Raw genomic sequence first — 19,084 nt, 5'->3', positions numbered from 1 at the left:
AAATGAACAAACAAATTTTTGTGATTGAAACAAATATTATTAATATTAATTGAAGTTTTGCAGCATATAGAACTGACATTGAATGCTCCGAGCGAGCTGTGCTGTGGTAAACATGGAACTTTTCCTTGACACGAAACGATAAATAATCAAACCTCGGATCCATTGCTTGACAGAACTCCCCGAAGCGTGCCCCATCCGCGATACTGATCGGTCTCATGTCCTTAAAAATGAACGAAATTATTTTATCCGTTATGGCCTCTTGTCGTGTTGCAGACAAAGAGCTTGTGGCGGGCGATGCAAAGTAACGTTAAGTGTCAAGACGTGACTGTTTAGCTGGAGTTCCACACATGTCTGTTTAGTCCACAAACACAACATTTGTTCATTGTTTTGATTTCATATCATGTAAAAAAATATATATTTTCTTTATTTCAACATTGTGAGTCTTTTATCACAGAACAGTAACAATCTTTCATAGTTATAGACATTAGTTTAAATACTATACAATACATATAAACAACGCATTATTCATGCATTTTACTTCTAGGTATGTATAATAAGCTGCTCAAGCAAGTGGCAAAACATTTAAACACTATACTTTTCTTGTTAAAATATTAAAAATTAAAAAACCACAGACAGAAACAGTCTCGTGCCTTTTGCATTTAAATCTTTATCACAAGCAATCCCACGGGTCTTAATGGACTTTGTTTTTCTGCCTCCATAAAAGTGAATATATATATTGTTTTCCTTGTTTATCTAAAAGTGCATTTTTTCTTGTTTTAAACCTAGCCAAAAACCTATGTGTTGCTTGTGAAACAGCTTTAATTAGTATACATTTACTGTGAAATGACTGCATTTCCGTGTCAATCCGTTAATTTTTCCCACGAACAATGCGCTTTCACTTAAATTCAGTGCCTGCAGCACAGCAAAAATAGACTCTGTACGTAAACGATCGCTGCACTGCTGCAGACGCACTGCTGCAGACGCACTGCTCCTTGAACGCACTGACGGACCTCAACCTCGTGCAGTATGAACACTGGAATCCGTTAACATGGGTGTGTAAAAAAAATACACACCATGCATTTGCACTGTAGATATGTGTGAAACAGGCATTATAACGTAACACCAGAGCACTACTGTGTTTACACTCACCACGCCTCGCAGTCGCTGCTTAGAAGTTCAACATTGTAAAGGGTCCGTCTGAAACAGTGTCGTGCAGCCGCGGAGCAGCAGAACGTTCGTTCCGAACGTTGAGTAATTAAATACATCGTTTTGGCGGTATATTAAAAAATTAATATTGTAACGAAAATATAAACCGGTATACCGCCCAGCACTAATTCCTTGACTTCACATTCTAGAGTGGAAATCAGAAAATTTTGATTTTCATGTACATTGTGAAGAATTGTTCACTCAAAGTCTTTGCAATAAAATTGCCGGCTGTTAATTGCTTGAATTTAAATTTGTCCCAAACTTCTCATTTAAATCCTCCTAGAGCCGAACCTAGGCCTTATTTAACCTCTGTTGGGTAAAATACACTAAACTCTTATTCTGTGTTCCCTGTTACATTAGGTAAATCTTGAACTCGAGAGACTCCGATGTCGGAATTAGATTGACCAGCTTTCTCTTGGGAAGTTTCATACATAGAGGACATAGATTTGTGGTACGAGAGAAGGAGCCACAAATGGAGCAGGAGTTAGTCTTATGACCAGTGAAGTGTCTGCTTATCAGTTCAAGATTGACGACGGACCAATCCAGTTTAACATTTAAATGCTGAATATAAATTGTTGCTTTAGTGGTAAATGACTTATGGTATTCATAAAACAGGGAACTGCCGTAATTGAAAGCCAAATCTGAGATAATAGCCACATAAATATCAAGTTCAGATCTTCTTTTTGGATAGACCTCACACATTGTGTCTCTGAAGTGACAGGCCACATTCACAAAGGTCACATTCTTTGAGAACAATGGAGATATCCCCACAGTCAACAATCCTTTTATCTATGACCCAAGAAGAGCAAATCAGCATTTTTACTAGTGTTGTCACGGTACCAAAATGTCAGTATTCGGTAATGATACCAGTGAAAATCCACGGTTCTCGGTACCAATTTCGGTACCAAAGCAAGACACAAAAATATGCTAATAAAAATTTACAAAACTTTTTATCACTAAAAATAAACACAATGCCATTCTTTATACTTATTTACAATTGTGTTTAAAGTTTGTCTACAAGACATATAATTATAAAAACAGTAAACAAGTTTCACCCAAATTTAATTTGTCTTTTAATTAATGAAATTTAAACACATTTGATTTTTTGCTAAATAAAGGGGATTTGCTATTAAAAATAAAACATGGAAGAAATATTGTGATTTATTTCTTAAAAATGTTTTATACTTTTTTTCAACAGTACTAGCAGTATCACATACATTCTACTAAATAATAGTAATATTTCTATGGCTTTATGTAAAAATGAACTTATTTTGACGGGTTACCGTTATTACCTTTAAATTGACACTGATTTTACTCAAATGAAATGGTAAAATGCTTGTGAAGTGACTCTGTTTGTTTATGTATTTATGTCCTCACTGAGACGGCAGATGCTGAAATTACTGCAAGCGTCAAATGCTTCAGTCTATGTAGTATACAAACCCGCACGTCTCTGCCATTCATTCATTCACTCACACAGAGGCGTGCCGAACATGCAAGATTCATATTTCAACCAACTTTTGCGGTTTAACATTTACAGATACTGGTCTCGATTCATTTATGCTAACTTTGACAAATTCTGTGACTGTCCATATAAAAATGTAAGTTTCATTTTCATGACTGGATTTTGAGATTCTGTCCGTGTGTCCTGCTTCACGGAAATCATAGCGCTCTATACGTCAAGAACCGGGTTGACTTGGTACTGAAGTACCGGGTCTTTTGACAACACAAATTTTTACTAAATTGATATAATTACCTGCTAAGATCTGATTTCTCACTTGCTGGCAAAGCTGCTGCAGCTGAAATAAATGCGGTTCCACTGGATGGTTCAGACTTGCCATTCTTAGATTGGCCATTCTGAGATTGAAGCATGGCGTTAGGCCAGACGAGCACTCCTGCATTTGGCAAGGGGGTTAGAGAGTTGTTCATTGTCAGCAGTTTGGGTGGCAGCTGTGTCGTTTTCTGGGTCTGATCCTGTATCGTTAGTGGATGATTCAACCTCAACATCACGGTTAGACACAATTCTCATGAAAATGGGAATTCCCAGTAAGAGACAAAGTGCTATCGAGAGCTTATTGCATTGCGAGCAGGTGTGGTAAGCATTCAATATGTCCAGTGTATGTATGTATGTGTGTTTGTGTGTATATATATATATATATATATTAGGGGTGGCACGGTTCAACTTTTTCACAGTTCGGTTTGTTTCACGGTTTTAGAGTCACGGTTTTCGGGACAGTTCAGTATGTGCTATGTTTATGGAAAAACTATACTTTCTAATAAAAAAAGAAAAATATTCTATCCAACTACAAGCAACAGCACAAATAAATACAATAGAGTAAAGATACAAACAATAAAGAGTGATTTTCGTTTTTTTCCCCTTTTTTTTTAGGCAGGTCTAGCATAAGTTTTTAGGTACAGAAATTGAATAAAGTAATCAAATGTAAAACAGCATTGCATATTGGACTGTATAAATTTAAGATTATTCTTTATTAAAGTTATAAAAGCTTTTTAATCAAGAGCAGTGAGTGAATTCTTTGTCGTTGCTGTTCGATTAATATAAAGACTGTCACTTTAAGAGAATGCACTGATACAGCAGGCCTACGTTCAGCCGGCTATGTCTGCTGTAGGATATTTACCAAGACGGGCATTTTAACATAATTTTTGTGTGAATTTGTCCATTTAAACACAATACTTCATAGAGAGAGCTTATATTTGCGTGCATTCTGAGGCACGGGTTTGCGCACTTCGGATGAGCGCATGCACAAATCTTCTCACTGCATGTGCACGAGCTCGCGTCCTTTGGCTCTTAAATGTTTAAACTGGCAGAGCTTAAATGAGTTTAGTTTAAATACATATTAATGTGTGTGCTGTACACCGAACCAACCCGGACCCGTCTGTTATTTCAAAAGCTGGACCCGGACCCGTGTAGATCCGAGAAATGGCTACCCGGTCCCGACCCGGACCCGTCTATTATTTGCTGTTGGCCTGCTGGCCTTGCTGTAGCTGATCGTAGCTCCGTGTAGCTGTTTTTCTCTATAATCTTTATCTTACTATCACTCGCTGTTTTTTAAAGTGATGAAATATAACTTAATTCACACCATATTTCTGAGATTATCGATCAATCTTATCAGATTATTTTTGATTGTTCACTTTTATTTTATATCCGTGAGTGCAGTACAACTGCATTGCATTAGCACTCGTTAGTTTACTTCTAAAATCGATACTATTAGAGATAAAATTGTAGCCCTTCAGCCGTCAGCTCCTAAAAGAGGTGCTTCCAGAAGTCATGGATTCTCTTCTGACTATTATTAATTCCTCATTGTCATTGCGATATGTCCCCAAAACCTTCAAACTGGCTGTTATTAAGCCTCTCCTCAAAAAATCACAACTTGACCCCAAAGAACTAGTAAATTATAGACCAATCTTGAATCTCCCTTTTCTGTCCAAGATACTAGCATAGGTGGTATCCTCACAATTATATTCCTTCTTAGAGAAAAATGGTATATGTGAGGATTTCCAGTCAGGATTTAGAACGTATCATAGTACTGAGACTGCTCTCCTTAGAGTTACAAATGACCTGCTCTTATCATCTGACCGTGGTTGTAACTCTATTAGTTCTATTGAATCTTAGTGCTGCGTTTTACACAATTGACCATAACATTCTTTTGCATAAACTTGAACACTTTGTTTGCATTATTGGAAGTGCATTAGCATGGTTTAAATCGTACTTATATGACCGCCATCAATTCGTAGCAGTGAATGAAGAGGTATCATATTGATCACAAGTGCAGTATGGAGTAACTCAAGGCTCAGTACTAGGGCCGCTACTCTTCACGCTTTATATGTTACCCTTGGGAGATATCATCAGGAAACATGGTGTTAGCTTTCACTGTTATGCTGATGATACTCATCTCTATAATTCTTCGATTGGTGAAACACACCAATTTGAAAAACTAATGGAATGCAGTCGATATAAAAAACTGGATGACGAGTAATTTCTTACTGCTAAAAACAGAGGTGTTAATTATAGTACCTAAAAACTCTGCATGTAATAACCTAAAACACTTGATGGTTGTTCTGCACACATAGTACAAACTACAGCTAGTCCAAAATGCAGCAGCAAGAGTTCTTACTAGAACCAGGAAGTATGACCATATTAGCCCGGTCCTGTCAACACTGCACTGGCTCCCTTTCAAACATCTTATAATTTTAAAATTTTGCTTATTACTTATAAAGCCCTGAATGGTTTAGCACCTCAGTATTCGAATGAGCTCCTTCTACATTTACATTTACATTTAATCATTTAGCAGACGCTTTTATCCAAAGCGACTTACAAATGAGAACAATAGAAGCAGTCAGGTCAACAAGAGAACAACAACAGTATACAAGTTCCATGACAAGTCTCAGTTAGTCTAGTATAGAACGCATAGGTAGGGTTTTTTTTTTTTGTTTGTTTTTTTTTTTTTATTAAAAGACAAGAAAAGGAAAAGTGCTAGTGTTAGTTGGTTAAGTGCAGGCGAAAAAGATGAGTCTTTAGCTGTTTCTTGAAAATGAGTAAAGACTCAGCTGTACGAATTGAGATTGGGAGGTCGTTCCACCAGCTGGGCACAGTCCAGGAAAAGGTCCTTGAGAGTGATTTTGAACTTCTTTGGGATGGTACCACAAGGCGTCGATCACTTGCAGAGCGCAAACTTCTGGAGGGCACATAAGATTTAACCAATGAGTTTAGGTAAGTTGGTGCCGTGCCAGTGGTCGCCTTGTAGGCTAGCATCAGTACCTTGAATTTGATGCGAGCAGCTACTGGTAGCCAGTGTAACCTGATGAGGAGCGGAGTAACGTGAGCTTTTTTTGGCTCATTGAAGACAACCCTCGCTGCTGCATTCTGGATCAATTGCAGAGGCTTGACAGTACATGCAGGAAGGCCCGCCAGGAGAGCATTACAATAGTCCAGTCTGGAGAGAACAAGAGCTTGGACAAGAAGTTGGGTTGCTTGCTCTGACAGGAAGGGTCTAATCTTCCTAATGTTGTATAAGGCAAACCTGCAGGACCGGGTAGTTGTAGCAATGTGGTCTGTGAAGCTTAACTGATGATCCATCACAACTCCTAGGTTTCTAGCTGTCCTCGAAGGAGTAATGGTTGATGAGCCCAGCTGTATAGAGAAGTTGTGATGAAGCAATGGGTTAACTGGAATCACCAGGAGTTCTGTCTTCGTAAGGTTAAGCTGAAGGTGATGGTCATTCATCCAGCTAGAGATGTCACTCAGACAGGCTGAGATGCGAGCAGCTACCGTCGGGTCATCTGGTTGGAATGAGAGGTAGAGTTGGGTGTCATCAGCGTAGCAGTGATAAGAAAAGCCATGCTTCTGAATGACAGATCCTAATGATGTCATGTAGATTGAGAAGAGAAGTGGTCCAAGTACTGAGCCCATTTGACTATGGTGGCTGGTGTCTTTATATTCACGTTCCATACAATAGAATCAGAAAATTTTGATTTTCATGTACATTGTGAAGAATTGTTCACTCAAAGTCTTTGCAATAAAATTGCCGGCTGTTAATTGCTTGAATTTAAATTTGTCCCAAACTTCTCATTTAAATCCTCCTAGAGCCGAACCTAGGCCTTATTTAACCTCTGTTGGGTAAAATACACTAAACTCTTATTCTGTGGTCCCTGTTACATTAGGTAAATCTTGAACTCGAGAGACTCCGATGTCGGAATTAGATTGACCAGCTTTCTCTTGGGAAGTTTCATACATAGAGGACATAGATTTGTGGTACGAGAGAAGGAGCCACAAATGGAGCAGGAGTTAGTCTTATGACCAGTGAAGTGTCTGCTTATCAGTTCAAGATTGACGACGGACCAATCCAGTTTAACATTTAAATGCTGAATATAAATTGTTGCTTTAGTGGTAAATGACTTATGGTATTCATAAAACAGGGAACTGCCGTAATTGAAAGCCAAATCTGAGATAATAGCCACATAAATATCAAGTTCAGATCTTCTTTTTGGATAGACCTCACACATTGTGTCTCTGAAGTGACAGGCCACATTCACAAAGGTCACATTCTTTGAGAACAATGGAGATATCCCCACAGTCAACAATCCTTTTATCTATGACCCAAGAAGAGCAAATCAGCATTTTTACTAGTGTTGTCACGGTACCAAAATGTCAGTATTCGGTAATGATACCAGTGAAAATCCACGGTTCTCGGTACCAATTTCGGTACCAAAGCAAGACACAAAAATATGCTAATAAAAATTTACAAAACTTTTTATCACTAAAAATAAACACAATGCCATTCTTTATACTTATTTACAATTGTGTTTAAAGTTTGTCTACAAGAAATATAATTATAAAAACAGTAAACAAGTTTCACCCAAATTTAATTTGTCTTTTAATTAATGAAATTTAAACACATTTGATTTTTTGCTAAATAAAGGGGATTTGCTATTAAAAATAAAACATGGAAGAAATATTGTGATTTATTTCTTAAAAATGTTTTATACTTTTTTTCAACAGTAGTAGCAGTATCACATACATTCTACTAAATAATAGTAATATTTCTATGGCTTTATGTAAAAATGAACTTATTTTGACGGGTTACCGTTAATACCTTTAAATTGACACTGATTTTACTCAAATGAAATGGTAAAATGCTTGTGAAGTGACTCTGTTTGTTTATGTATTTATGTCCTCACTGAGACGGCAGATGCTGAAATTACTGCAAGCGTCAAATGCTTCAGTCTATGTAGTATACAAACCCGCACGTCTCTGCCATTCATTCATTCACACAGAGGCGTGCCGAACATGCAAGATTCATATTTCAACCAACTTTTGCGGTTTAACATTTACAGATACTGGTCTTGATTCATTTATGCTAACTTTGACAAATTCCGTGACTGTCCATATAAAAATGTAAGTTTCATTTTCATGACTGGATTTTGAGATTCTGTCCGTGTGTCCTGCTTCACGGAAATCATAGCGCTCTATACGTCAAGAACCGGGTTGACTTGGTACTGAAGTACCGGGTCTTTTGACAACACAAATTTTTACTAAATTGATATCATTACCTGCTAAGATCTGATTTCTCACTTGCTGGCAAAGCTGCTGCAGCTGAAATAAATGCGGTTCCACTGGATGGTTCAGACTTGCCATTCTTAGATTGGCCATTCTGAGATTGAAGCATGGCGTTAGGCCAGACGAGCACTCCTGCATTTGGCAAGGGGGTTAGAGAGTTGTTCATTGTCAGCAGTTTGGGTGGCAGCTGTGTCGTTTTCTGGGTCTGATCCTGTATCGTTAGTGGATGATTCAACCTCAACATCACGGTTAGACACAATTCTCATGAAAATGGGAATTCCCAGTAAGAGACAAAGTGCTATCGAGAGCTTATTGCATTGCGAGCAGGTGTGGTAAGCATTCAATATGTCCAGTGTATGTATGTATGTGTGTTTGTGTGTATATATATATATATATATTAGGGGTGGCACGGTTCAACTTTTTCACAGTTCGGTTTGTTTCACGGTTTTAGAGTCACGGTTTTCGGGACAGTTCAGTATGTGCTATGTTTATGGAAAAACTATACTTTCTAATAAAAAAAGAAAAATATTCTATCCAACTACAAGCAACAGCACAAATAAATACAATAGAGTAAAGATACAAACAATAAAGAGTGATTTTCGTTTTTTTTCCCTTTTTTTTTAGGCAGGTCTAGCATAAGTTTTTAGGTACAGAAATTGAATAAAGTAATCAAATGTAAAACAGCATTGCATATTGGACTGTATAAATTTAAGATTATTCTTTATTAAAGTTATAAAAGCTTTTTAATCAAGAGCAGTGAGTGAATTCTTTGTCGTTGCTGTTCGATTAATATAAAGACTGTCACTTTAAGAGAATGCACTGATACAGCAGGCCTACGTTCAGCCGGCTATGTCTGCTGTAGGATATTTACCAAGACGGGCATTTTAACATAATTTTTGTGTGAATTTGTCCATTTAAACACAATACTTCATCGATGGGGGCTTATATTTGCGTGCGTTCTGAGGCACGGGTTTGCGCACTTCGGATGAGCGCATGCACAAATCTTCTCACTGCATGTGCACGAGCTCGCGTCCTTTGGCTCTTAAATGTTTAAACTGGCAGAGCTTAAATGAGTTTAGTTTAAATACATATTAATGTGTGTGCTGTATACCGAACCAACCCGGACCTGTCTGTTATTTCAAAAGCTGGACCCGGACCCGTGTAGATCCGAGAAATGGCTACCCGGTCCCGACCCGGACCCGTCTATTATTTGCTGTTGGCCTGCTGGCCTTGCTGTAGCTGATCGTAGCTCCGTGTAGCTGTTTTTCTCTATAATCTTTATCTTACTATCACTCGCTGTTTTTTAAAGTGATGAAATATAACTTAATTCACACCATATTTCTGAGATTATCGATCAATCTTATCAGGTTAATTTTGATTGTTCACTTTTATTTTATATCCGTGAGTGCAGTACAACTGCATTGCATTAGCACTCGTTAGTTTACTTCTTAAATCGATACTATTAGAGATAAAATTGTAGCCCTTCAGCCGTCAGCTCCTAAAAGAGGTGCTTCCAGAAGTCATGGATTCTCTTCTGACTATTATTAATTCCTCATTGTCATTGGGATATGTCCCCAAAACCTTCAAACTGGCTGTTATTAAGCCTCTCCTCAAAAAATCACAACTTGACCCCAAAGAACTAGTAAATTATAGACCAATCTTGAATCTCCCTTTTCTGTCCAAGATACTAGCATAGGTGGTATCCTCACAATTATATTCCTTCTTAGAGAAAAATGGTATATGTGAGGATTTCCAGTCAGGATTTAGAACGTATCATAGTACTGAGACTGCTCTCCTTAGAGTTACAAATGACCTGCTCTTATCATCTGACCGTGGTTGTAACTCTATTAGTTCTATTGAATCTTAGTGCTGCGTTTTACACAATTGACCATAACATTCTTTTGCATAGACTTGAACACTTTGTTTGCATTATTGGAAGTGCATTTGCATGGTTTAAATCGTACTTATATGACCGCCATCAATTCGTAGCAGTGAATGAAGAGGTATCATATCGATCACAAGTGCAGTATGGAGTAACTCAAGGCTCAGTACTAGGGCCGCTACTCTTCACGCTTTATATGTTACCCTTGGGAGATATCATCAGGAAACATGGTGTTAGCTTTCACTGTTATGCTGATGATACTCATCTCTATAATTCTTCGATTGGTGAAACACACCAATTTGAAAAACTAATGGAATGCAGTCGATATAAAAAACTGGATGACGAGTAATTTCTTACTGCTAAAAACAGAGGTGTTAATTATAGTACCTAAAAACTCTGCATGTAATAACCTAAAACACTTGATGGCTGCTCTGTCAATTCTTCGTCATCAGTTAGGAACCTAGGTGTGCTATTTGATCGCAATCTGTCCTTACAAAGCCACGTTTCTAACATTTGTAAAACTGCATTTTTCCATCTCAAAAATATATCTAAATTATGGCCTATGCTCTCAATGTCAAATGCAGAAATGTTAATTCATGCATTTATGACCTCAAGGTTAGATTATTTTAATGCTTTATTGGGTGGTTGTTCTGCACACATAGTACAAACTACAGCTAGTCCAAAATGCAGCAGCAAGAGTTCTTACTAGAACCAGGAAGTATGACCATATTAGCCCGGTCCTGTCAACACTGCACTGGCTCCCTTTCAAACATCTTATAATTTTAAAATTTTGCTTATTACTTATAAAGCCCTAAATGGTTTAGCACCTCAGTATTCGAATGAGCTCCTTCTACATTTACATTTACATTTAATCATTTAGCAGACGCTTTTATCCAAAGCGACTTACAAATGAGAACAATAGAAGCAGTCAGGTCAACAAGAGAACAACAACAGTATACAAGTTCCATGACAAGTCTCAGTTAGTCTAGTATAGAACGCATAGGTAGGGTTTTTTTTTATTTTTTTTTTATTTTTTTTTTATTAAAAGACAAGAAAAGGAAAAGTGCTAGTGTTAGTTGGTTAAGTGCAGGCGAAAAAGATGAGTCTTTAGCTGTTTCTTGAAAATGAGTAAAGACTCAGGTGTACGAATTGAGATTGGGAGGTCGTTCCACCAGCTGGGCACAGTCCAGGAAAAGGTCCTTGAGAGTGATTTTGAACTTCTTTGGGATGGTACCACAAGGCGTCGATCACTTGCAGAGCGCAAACTTCTGGAGGGCACATAAGATTTAACCAATGAGTTTAGGTAAGTTGGTGCCGTGCCAGTGGTCGCCTTGTAGGCTAGCATCAGTACCTTGAATTTGATGCGAGCAGCTACTGGTAGCCAGTGTAACCTGATGAGGAGCGGAGTAACGTGAGCTTTTTTTGGCTCATTGAAGACAACCCTCGCTGCTGCATTCTGGATCAATTGCAGAGGCTTGACAGTACATGCAGGAAGGCCCGCCAGGAGAGCATTACAATAGTCCAGTCTGGAGAGAACAAGAGCTTGGACAAGAAGTTGGGTTGCTTGCTCTGACAGGAAGGGACTAATCATCCTAATGTTGTATAAGGCAAACCTGCAGGACCGGGTAGTTGTAGCAATGTGGTCTGTGAAGCTTAACTGATGATCCATCACAACTCCTAGGTTTCTAGCTGTCCTCGAAGGAGTAATGGTTGATGAGCCCAGCTGTATAGAGAAGTTGTGATGAAGCAATGGGTTAACTGGAATCACCAGGAGTTCTGTCTTCGTAAGGTTAAGCTGAAGGTGATGGTCATTCATCCAGCTAGAGATGTCACTCAGACAGGCTGAGATGCGAGCAGCTACCGTCGGGTCATCTGGTTGGAATGAGAGGTAGAGTTGGGTGTCATCAGCGTAGCAGTGATAAGAAAAGCCATGCTTCTGAATGACAGATCCTAATGATGTCATGTAGATTGAGAAGAGAAGTGGTCCAAGTACTGAGCCCATTTGACTATGGTGGCTGGTGTCTTTATATTCACGTTCCATACAATAGAATCAGAAAATTTTGATTTTCATGTACATTGTGAAGAATTGTTCACTCAAAGTCTTTGCAATAAAATTGCCGGCTGTTAATTGCTTGAATTTAAATTTGTCCCAAACTTCTCATTTAAATCCTCCTAGAGCCGAACCTAGGCCTTATTTAACCTCTGTTGGGTAAAATACACTAAACTCTTATTCTGTGGTCCCTGTTACATTAGGTAAATCTTGAACTCGAGAGACTCCGATGTCGGAATTAGATTGACCAGCTTTCTCTTGGGAAGTTTCATACATAGAGGACATAGATTTGTGGTACGAGAGAAGGAGCCACAAATGGAGCAGGAGTTAGTCTTATGACCAGTGAAGTGTCTGCTTATCAGTTCAAGATTGACGACGGACCAATCCAGTTTAACATTTAAATGCTGAATATAAATTGTTGCTTTAGTGGTAAATGACTTATGGTATTCATAAAACAGGGAACTGCCGTAATTGAAAGCCAAATCTGAGATAATAGCCACATAAATATCAAGTTCAGATCTTCTTTTTGGATAGACCTCACACATTGTGTCTCTGAAGTGACAGGCCACATTCACAAAGGTCACATTCTTTGAGAACAATGGAGATATCCCCACAGTCAACAATCCTTTTATCTATGACCCAAGAAGAGCAAATCAGCATTTTTACTAGTGTTGTCACGGTACCAAAATGTCAGTATTCGGTAATGATACCAGTGAAAATCCACGGTTCTCGGTACCAATTTCGGTACCAAAGCAAGACACAAAAATATGCTAATAAAAATTTACAAAACTTTTTATCACTAAAAATAAACACAATGCCATTCTTTATACTTATTTACAATTGTGTTTAAAGTTTGTCTACAAGAAATATAATTATAAAAACAGTAAACAAGTTTCACCCAAATTTAATTTGTCTTTTAATTAATGAAATTTAAACACATTTGATTTTTTGCTAAATAAAGGGGATTTGCTATTAAAAATAAAACATGGAAGAAATATTGTGATTTATTTCTTAAAAATGTTTTATACTTTTTTTCAACAGTAGTAGCAGTATCACATACATTCTACTAAATAATAGTAATATTTCTATGGCTTTATGTAAAAATGAACTTATTTTGACGGGTTACCGTTAATACCTTTAAATTGACACTGATTTTACTCAAATGAAATGGTAAAATGCTTGTGAAGTGACTCTGTTTGTTTATGTATTTATGTCCTCACTGAGACGGCAGATGCTGAAATTACTGCAAGCGTCAAATGCTTCAGTCTATGTAGTATACAAACCCGCACGTCTCTGCCATTCATTCATTCACACAGAGGCGTGCCGAACATGCAAGATTCATATTTCAACCAACTTTTGCGGTTTAACATTTACAGATACTGGTCTTGATTCATTTATGCTAACTTTGACAAATTCCGTGACTGTCCATATAAAAATGTAAGTTTCATTTTCATGACTGGATTTTGAGATTCTGTCCGTGTGTCCTGCTTCACGGAAATCATAGCGCTCTATACGTCAAGAACCGGGTTGACTTGGTACTGAAGTACCGGGTCTTTTGACAACACAAATTTTTACTAAATTGATATTATTACCTGCTAAGATCTGATTTCTCACTTGCTGGCAAAGCTGCTGCAGCTGAAATAAATGCGGTTCCACTGGATGGTTCAGACTTGCCATTCTTAGATTGGCCATTCTGAGATTGAAGCATGGCGTTAGGCCAGACGAGCACTCCTGCATTTGGCAAGGGGGTTAGAGAGTTGTTCATTGTCAGCAGTTTGGGTGGCAGCTGTGTCGTTTTCTGGGTCTGATCCTGTATCGTTAGTGGATGATTCAACCTCAACATCACGGTTAGACACAATTCTCATGAAAATGGGTATTCCCAGTAAGAGACAAAGTGCTATCGAGAGCTTATTGCATTGCGAGCAGGTGTGGTAAGCATGGAATATGTCCAGTGTATGTGTTTCACGGTTTTAGAGTCACGGTTTTCGGGACAGTTCAGTATGTGCTATGTTTATGGAAAAACTTTACTTTCTAATAAAAAAAGAAAAATATTCTATCCAACTACAAGCAACAGCACAAATAAATACAATAGAGTAAAGATACAAACAATAAAGAGAGATTTTCGTTTTTTTTTCCTTTTTTTTTAGGCAGGTCTAGCATAAGTTTTTAGGTACAGAAATTGAATAAAGTAATCAAATGTAAAACAGCATTGCATATTGGACTGTATAAATTTAAGATTATTCTTTATTAAAGTTATAAAAGCTTTTTAATCAAGAGCAGTGAGTGAATACTTTGTCGTTGCTGTTCGATTAATATAAAGACTGTCACTTTAAGAGAATGCACTGATACAGCAGGCCTACGTTCAGCCGGCTATGTCTGCTGTAGGATATTTACCAAGACGGGCATTTTAACATAATTTTTGTGTGAATTTGTCCATTTAAACACAATACTTCATAGAGAGAGCTTATATTTGCGTGCGTTCTGAGGCACGGGTTTGCGCACTTCGAATGAGCGCATGCACAAATCTTCTCACTGCATGTGCACGAGCTCGCGTCCTTTGGCTCTTAAATGTTTAAACTGGCAGAGCTTAAATGAGTTTAGTTTAAATACATATTAATGTGTGTTCTGTACACCGAACCAACCCGGACCCGTCTGTTATTTCAAAAGCTGGACCCGGACCCGTGTAGATCCGAGAAATGGCTACCCGGTCCCGACCCGGACCCGTCTATTTTTTGCTGTTGGCCTGCTGGCCTTGCTGTAGCTGATCGTAGCTCCGTGTAGCTGTTTTTCTCTATAATCTTTATCTTACTATCACTCGCTGTTTTTTAAAGTGATGAAATATAACTTAATTCACATCATATTTCTGAGATTATCGATCAATCTTATCAGATTATTTTTGATTGTTCACTTTTATTTTATATCCGTGAGTGCAGTACAACTGCATTGCATTAGCACTCGTTAGTTTACTTCTAAAATCGATACTATTAGAGATAAAATTGTAGCCCTTCAGCCGTCAGCTCCTAAAAGAGGTGCTTCCAGAAGTCATGGATTCTCTTCTGACTATTATTAATTCCTCATTGTCATTGGGATATGTCCCCAAAACCTTCAAACTGGCTGTTATTAAGCCTCTCCTCAAAAAATCACAACTTGACCCCAAAGAACTAGTAAATTATAGACCAATCTTGAATCTCCCTTTTCTGTCCAAGATACTAGCATAGGTGGTATCCTCACAATTATATTCCTTCTTAGAGAAAAATGGTATATGTGAGGATTTCCAGTCAGGATTTAGAACGTATCATAGTACTGAGACTGCTCTCCTTAGAGTTACAAATGACCTGCTCTTATCATCTGACCGTGGTTGTAACTCTATTAGTTCTATTGAATCTTAGTGCTGCGTTTTACACAATTGACCATAACATTCTTTTGCATAGACTTGAACACTTTGTTTGCATTATTGGAAGTGCATTTGCATGGTTTAAATCGTACTTATATGACCGCCATCAATTCGTAGCAGTGAATGAAGAGGTATCATATCGATCACAAGTGCAGTATGGAGTAACTCAAGGCTCAGTACTAGGGCCGCTACTCTTCACGCTTTATATGTTACCCTTGGGAGATATCATCAGGAAACATGGTGTTAGCTTTCACTGTTATGCTGATGATACTCATCTCTATAATTCTTCGATTGGTGAAACACACCAATTTGAAAAACTAATGGAATGCAGTCGATATAAAAAACTGGATGACGAGTAATTTCTTACTGCTAAAAACAGAGGTGTTAATTATAGTACCTAAAAACTCTGCATGTAATAACCTAAAACACTTGATGGCTGCTCTGTCAATTCTTCGTCATCAGTTAGGAACCTAGGTGTGCTATTTGATCGCAATCTGTCCTTACAAAGCCACGTTTCTAACATTTGTAAAACTGCATTTTTCCATCTCAAAAATATATCTAAATTATGGCCTATGCTCTCAATGTCAAATGCAAAAATGTTAATTCATGCATTTATGACCTCAAGGTTAGATTATTTTAATGCTTTATTGGGTGGTTGTTCTGCACACATAGTACAAACTACAGCTAGTCCAAAATGCAGCAGCAAGAGTTCTTACTAGAACCAGGAAGTATGACCATATTAGCCCGGTCCTGTCAACACTGCACTGGCTCCCTTTCAAACATCTTATAATTTTAAAATTTTGCTTATTACTTATAAAGCCCTGAATGGTTTAGCACCTCAGTATTCGAATGAGCTCCTTCTACATTTACATTTACATTTAATCATTTAGCAGACGCTTTTATCCAAAGCGACTTACAAATGAGAACAATAGAAGCAGTCAGGTCAACAAGAGAACAACAACAGTATACAAGTTCCATGACAAGTCTCAGTTAGTCTAGTATAGAACGCATAGGTAGGGTTTTTTTTTTTTTTTTTTTTTATTAAAAGACAAGAAAAGGAAAAGTGCTAGTGTTAGTTGGTTAAGTGCAGGCGAAAAAGATGAGTCTTTAGCTGTTTCTTGAAAATGAGTAAAGACTCAGCTGTACGAATTGAGATTGGGAGGTCATTCCACCAGCTGGGCACAGTCCAGGAAAAGGTCCTTGAGAGTGATTTTGAACTTTTTTGGGATGGTACCACAAGGCGTCGATCACTTGCAGAGCGCAAACTTCTGGAGGGCACATAAGATTTAACCAATGAGTTTAGGTAAGTTGGTGCCGTGCCAGTGGTCGTCTTGTAGGCTAGCATCAGTACCTTGAATTTGATGCGAGCAGCTACTGGTAGCCAGTGTAACCTGATGAGGAGCGGAGTAACGTGAGCTTTTTTTGGCTCATTGAAGACAACCCTCGCTGCTGCATTCTGGATCAATTGCAGAGGCTTGACAGTACATGCAGGAAGGCCCGCCAGGAGAGCATTACAATAGTCCAGTCTGGAGAGAACAAGAGCTTGGACAAGAAGTTGGGTTGCTTGCTCTGACAGGAAGGGTCTAATCTTCCTAATGTTGTATAAGGCAAACCTGCAGGACCGGGTAGTTGTAGCAATGTGGTCTGTGAAGCTTAACTGATGATCCATCACAACTCCTAGGTTTCTAGCTGTCCTCGAAGGAGTAATGGTTGATGAGCCCAGCTGTATAGAGAAGTTGTGATGAAGCAATGGGTTAACTGGAATCACCAGGAGTTCTGTCTTCGTAAGGTTAAGCTGAAGGTGATGGTCATTCATCCAGCTAGAGATGTCACTCAGACAGGCTGAGATGCGAGCAGCTACCGTCGGGTCATCTGGTTGGAATGAGAGGTAGAGTTGGGTGTCATCAGCGTAGCAGTGATAAGAAAATCCATGCTTCTGAATGACAGATCCTAATGATGTCATGTAGATTGAGAAGAGAAGTGGTCCAAGTACTGAGCCCATTTGACTATGGTGGCTGGTGTCTTTATATTCACGTTCCGTACAATAGAATCACCAATAACTAGAGCACTTTCATCAGAGTGGGGAGAACCTGTTTAATGTTTTGATCGGAACAGAAGAGCGGTGTTTTGACCCACGACTACACTGCCTCACTATCACCCAGTTGCCCAGCTGCAGGGGCTCTGTTGCCGGAACCGAACAATGTACAGGAATCCCTGAGCTAGACGCATCCAAAGCCGTATCTAGAGCCCTAACATTCTTACTGTCCCCAATTAAAGTTTGGATGCGTGTCTCTAATTCTGAAATCTTCTCTGTCAGCCTAACTATTTCCCTGCATTTATCACATGTGAATCCCTCATCTGCAACAGAGATAGATAAACTGTACATGTGGCAAGAGGTGCAAATAACAATAGGAGGAGAAGCCATTACTCACCGTGCTTGATGAAATATTCTTACTGCGGTTGTTTGATGAACTTGTGAAAAACTGGAGCGAGAGAGAGGAGAAAAGAAAACAGCGATAGGTTCGAATGAAAACGCTAATCACAAGCTAACGAGTGCTAACGCTTTGCAGGTGTACTGCACTCACGGATATAAAATAAAAGTGAACGATCAAAATTAATCTGATAAGATTGATCGATAATATCAGAAATATGGTGTGAATTAAGTTACATTTTATCACTTTAAAAAACAGAGAGTGATAGTAAGATAAAGATTCTAGAGAAAAATAAAAATAAAAAAATAAAAACAGCTACACGGAGCTACGATTAGCTACAGAAGGCCAACAGGAAGTAGAGAAAACACTGTCCAACCCTGTTTAGAAAAATATTAAGCCTTTTTCACCCTATCTCTGATAGTTTTGCATGATATGAGATCAGATTCATAACCAAAAACCTTTTAAGTGAGGGATGGCTCACTCATGTCCCAGAAATTACTGATTATGATTTCCCAGAGATTACGGACTATGTCTGGCTAAGTATACTCAGGGAGGTGTTGATAACATTACTGGCATGACAGCATAGAAGTTTTGGTCTCAGACACACAACAAAATCACAATGCTCCTGAAGAAAAGACTATTTGATGGTGTATTTGAATTGAATGTATGACTGCTCTCACAGTTTTTTTTCTTTCTTTTGAAATAGGTGGTGTCTGATGCTGCAGGCCAAGGCATCACCATCACAGGAGACAAAACCTTTAACAATTGGAATTGGCCCAATGCTGTCATTTTTGCTGCTACAGTTATTACAACTATAGGTAAGGATCTAGTCTATTTACTCATTGTGAAAATCAAGTGGATCTGTTCACTGAATCTGTGAAACAATTATTTAATTAGCTAAAAAATAATCAGGGAATTGATGAATATTTATGCTACAGTCATTACAAATATTATTATTATTATTTATTTTATTTTTCACAAAGAACTTTTAAGCATTGTTTTTCACTATATATTATTTTATTCTTTTTAATACTCAGATAAATATATG

General features: G+C 38.1%; 1 protein-coding gene across 1 annotated transcript in view; it reads left to right on the top strand.

The window, feature by feature from the left end:
* The window catches only part of LOC132111807 (potassium channel subfamily K member 5-like), a 139,052-nt gene that overhangs the window by 62,290 nt on the left and 57,678 nt on the right, over positions 1-19,084 (top strand). Inside the window, exon 2 of the mRNA XM_059519412.1 lies at positions 18,743-18,854. Coding sequence (XP_059375395.1) covers positions 18,743-18,854 — 112 coding nt within the window. The remainder of the gene's footprint in view (positions 1-18,742; positions 18,855-19,084) is intronic.

The sequence above is a fragment of the Carassius carassius genome, chromosome 31 (genome assembly GCF_963082965.1).
Source record: "Carassius carassius chromosome 31, fCarCar2.1, whole genome shotgun sequence".
Lineage (NCBI taxonomy): Eukaryota > Metazoa > Chordata > Actinopteri > Cypriniformes > Cyprinidae > Carassius > Carassius carassius.
Note: the sequence above shows the minus strand (reverse complement) of the source record. Positions and strands in the feature narration are given on the sequence as shown.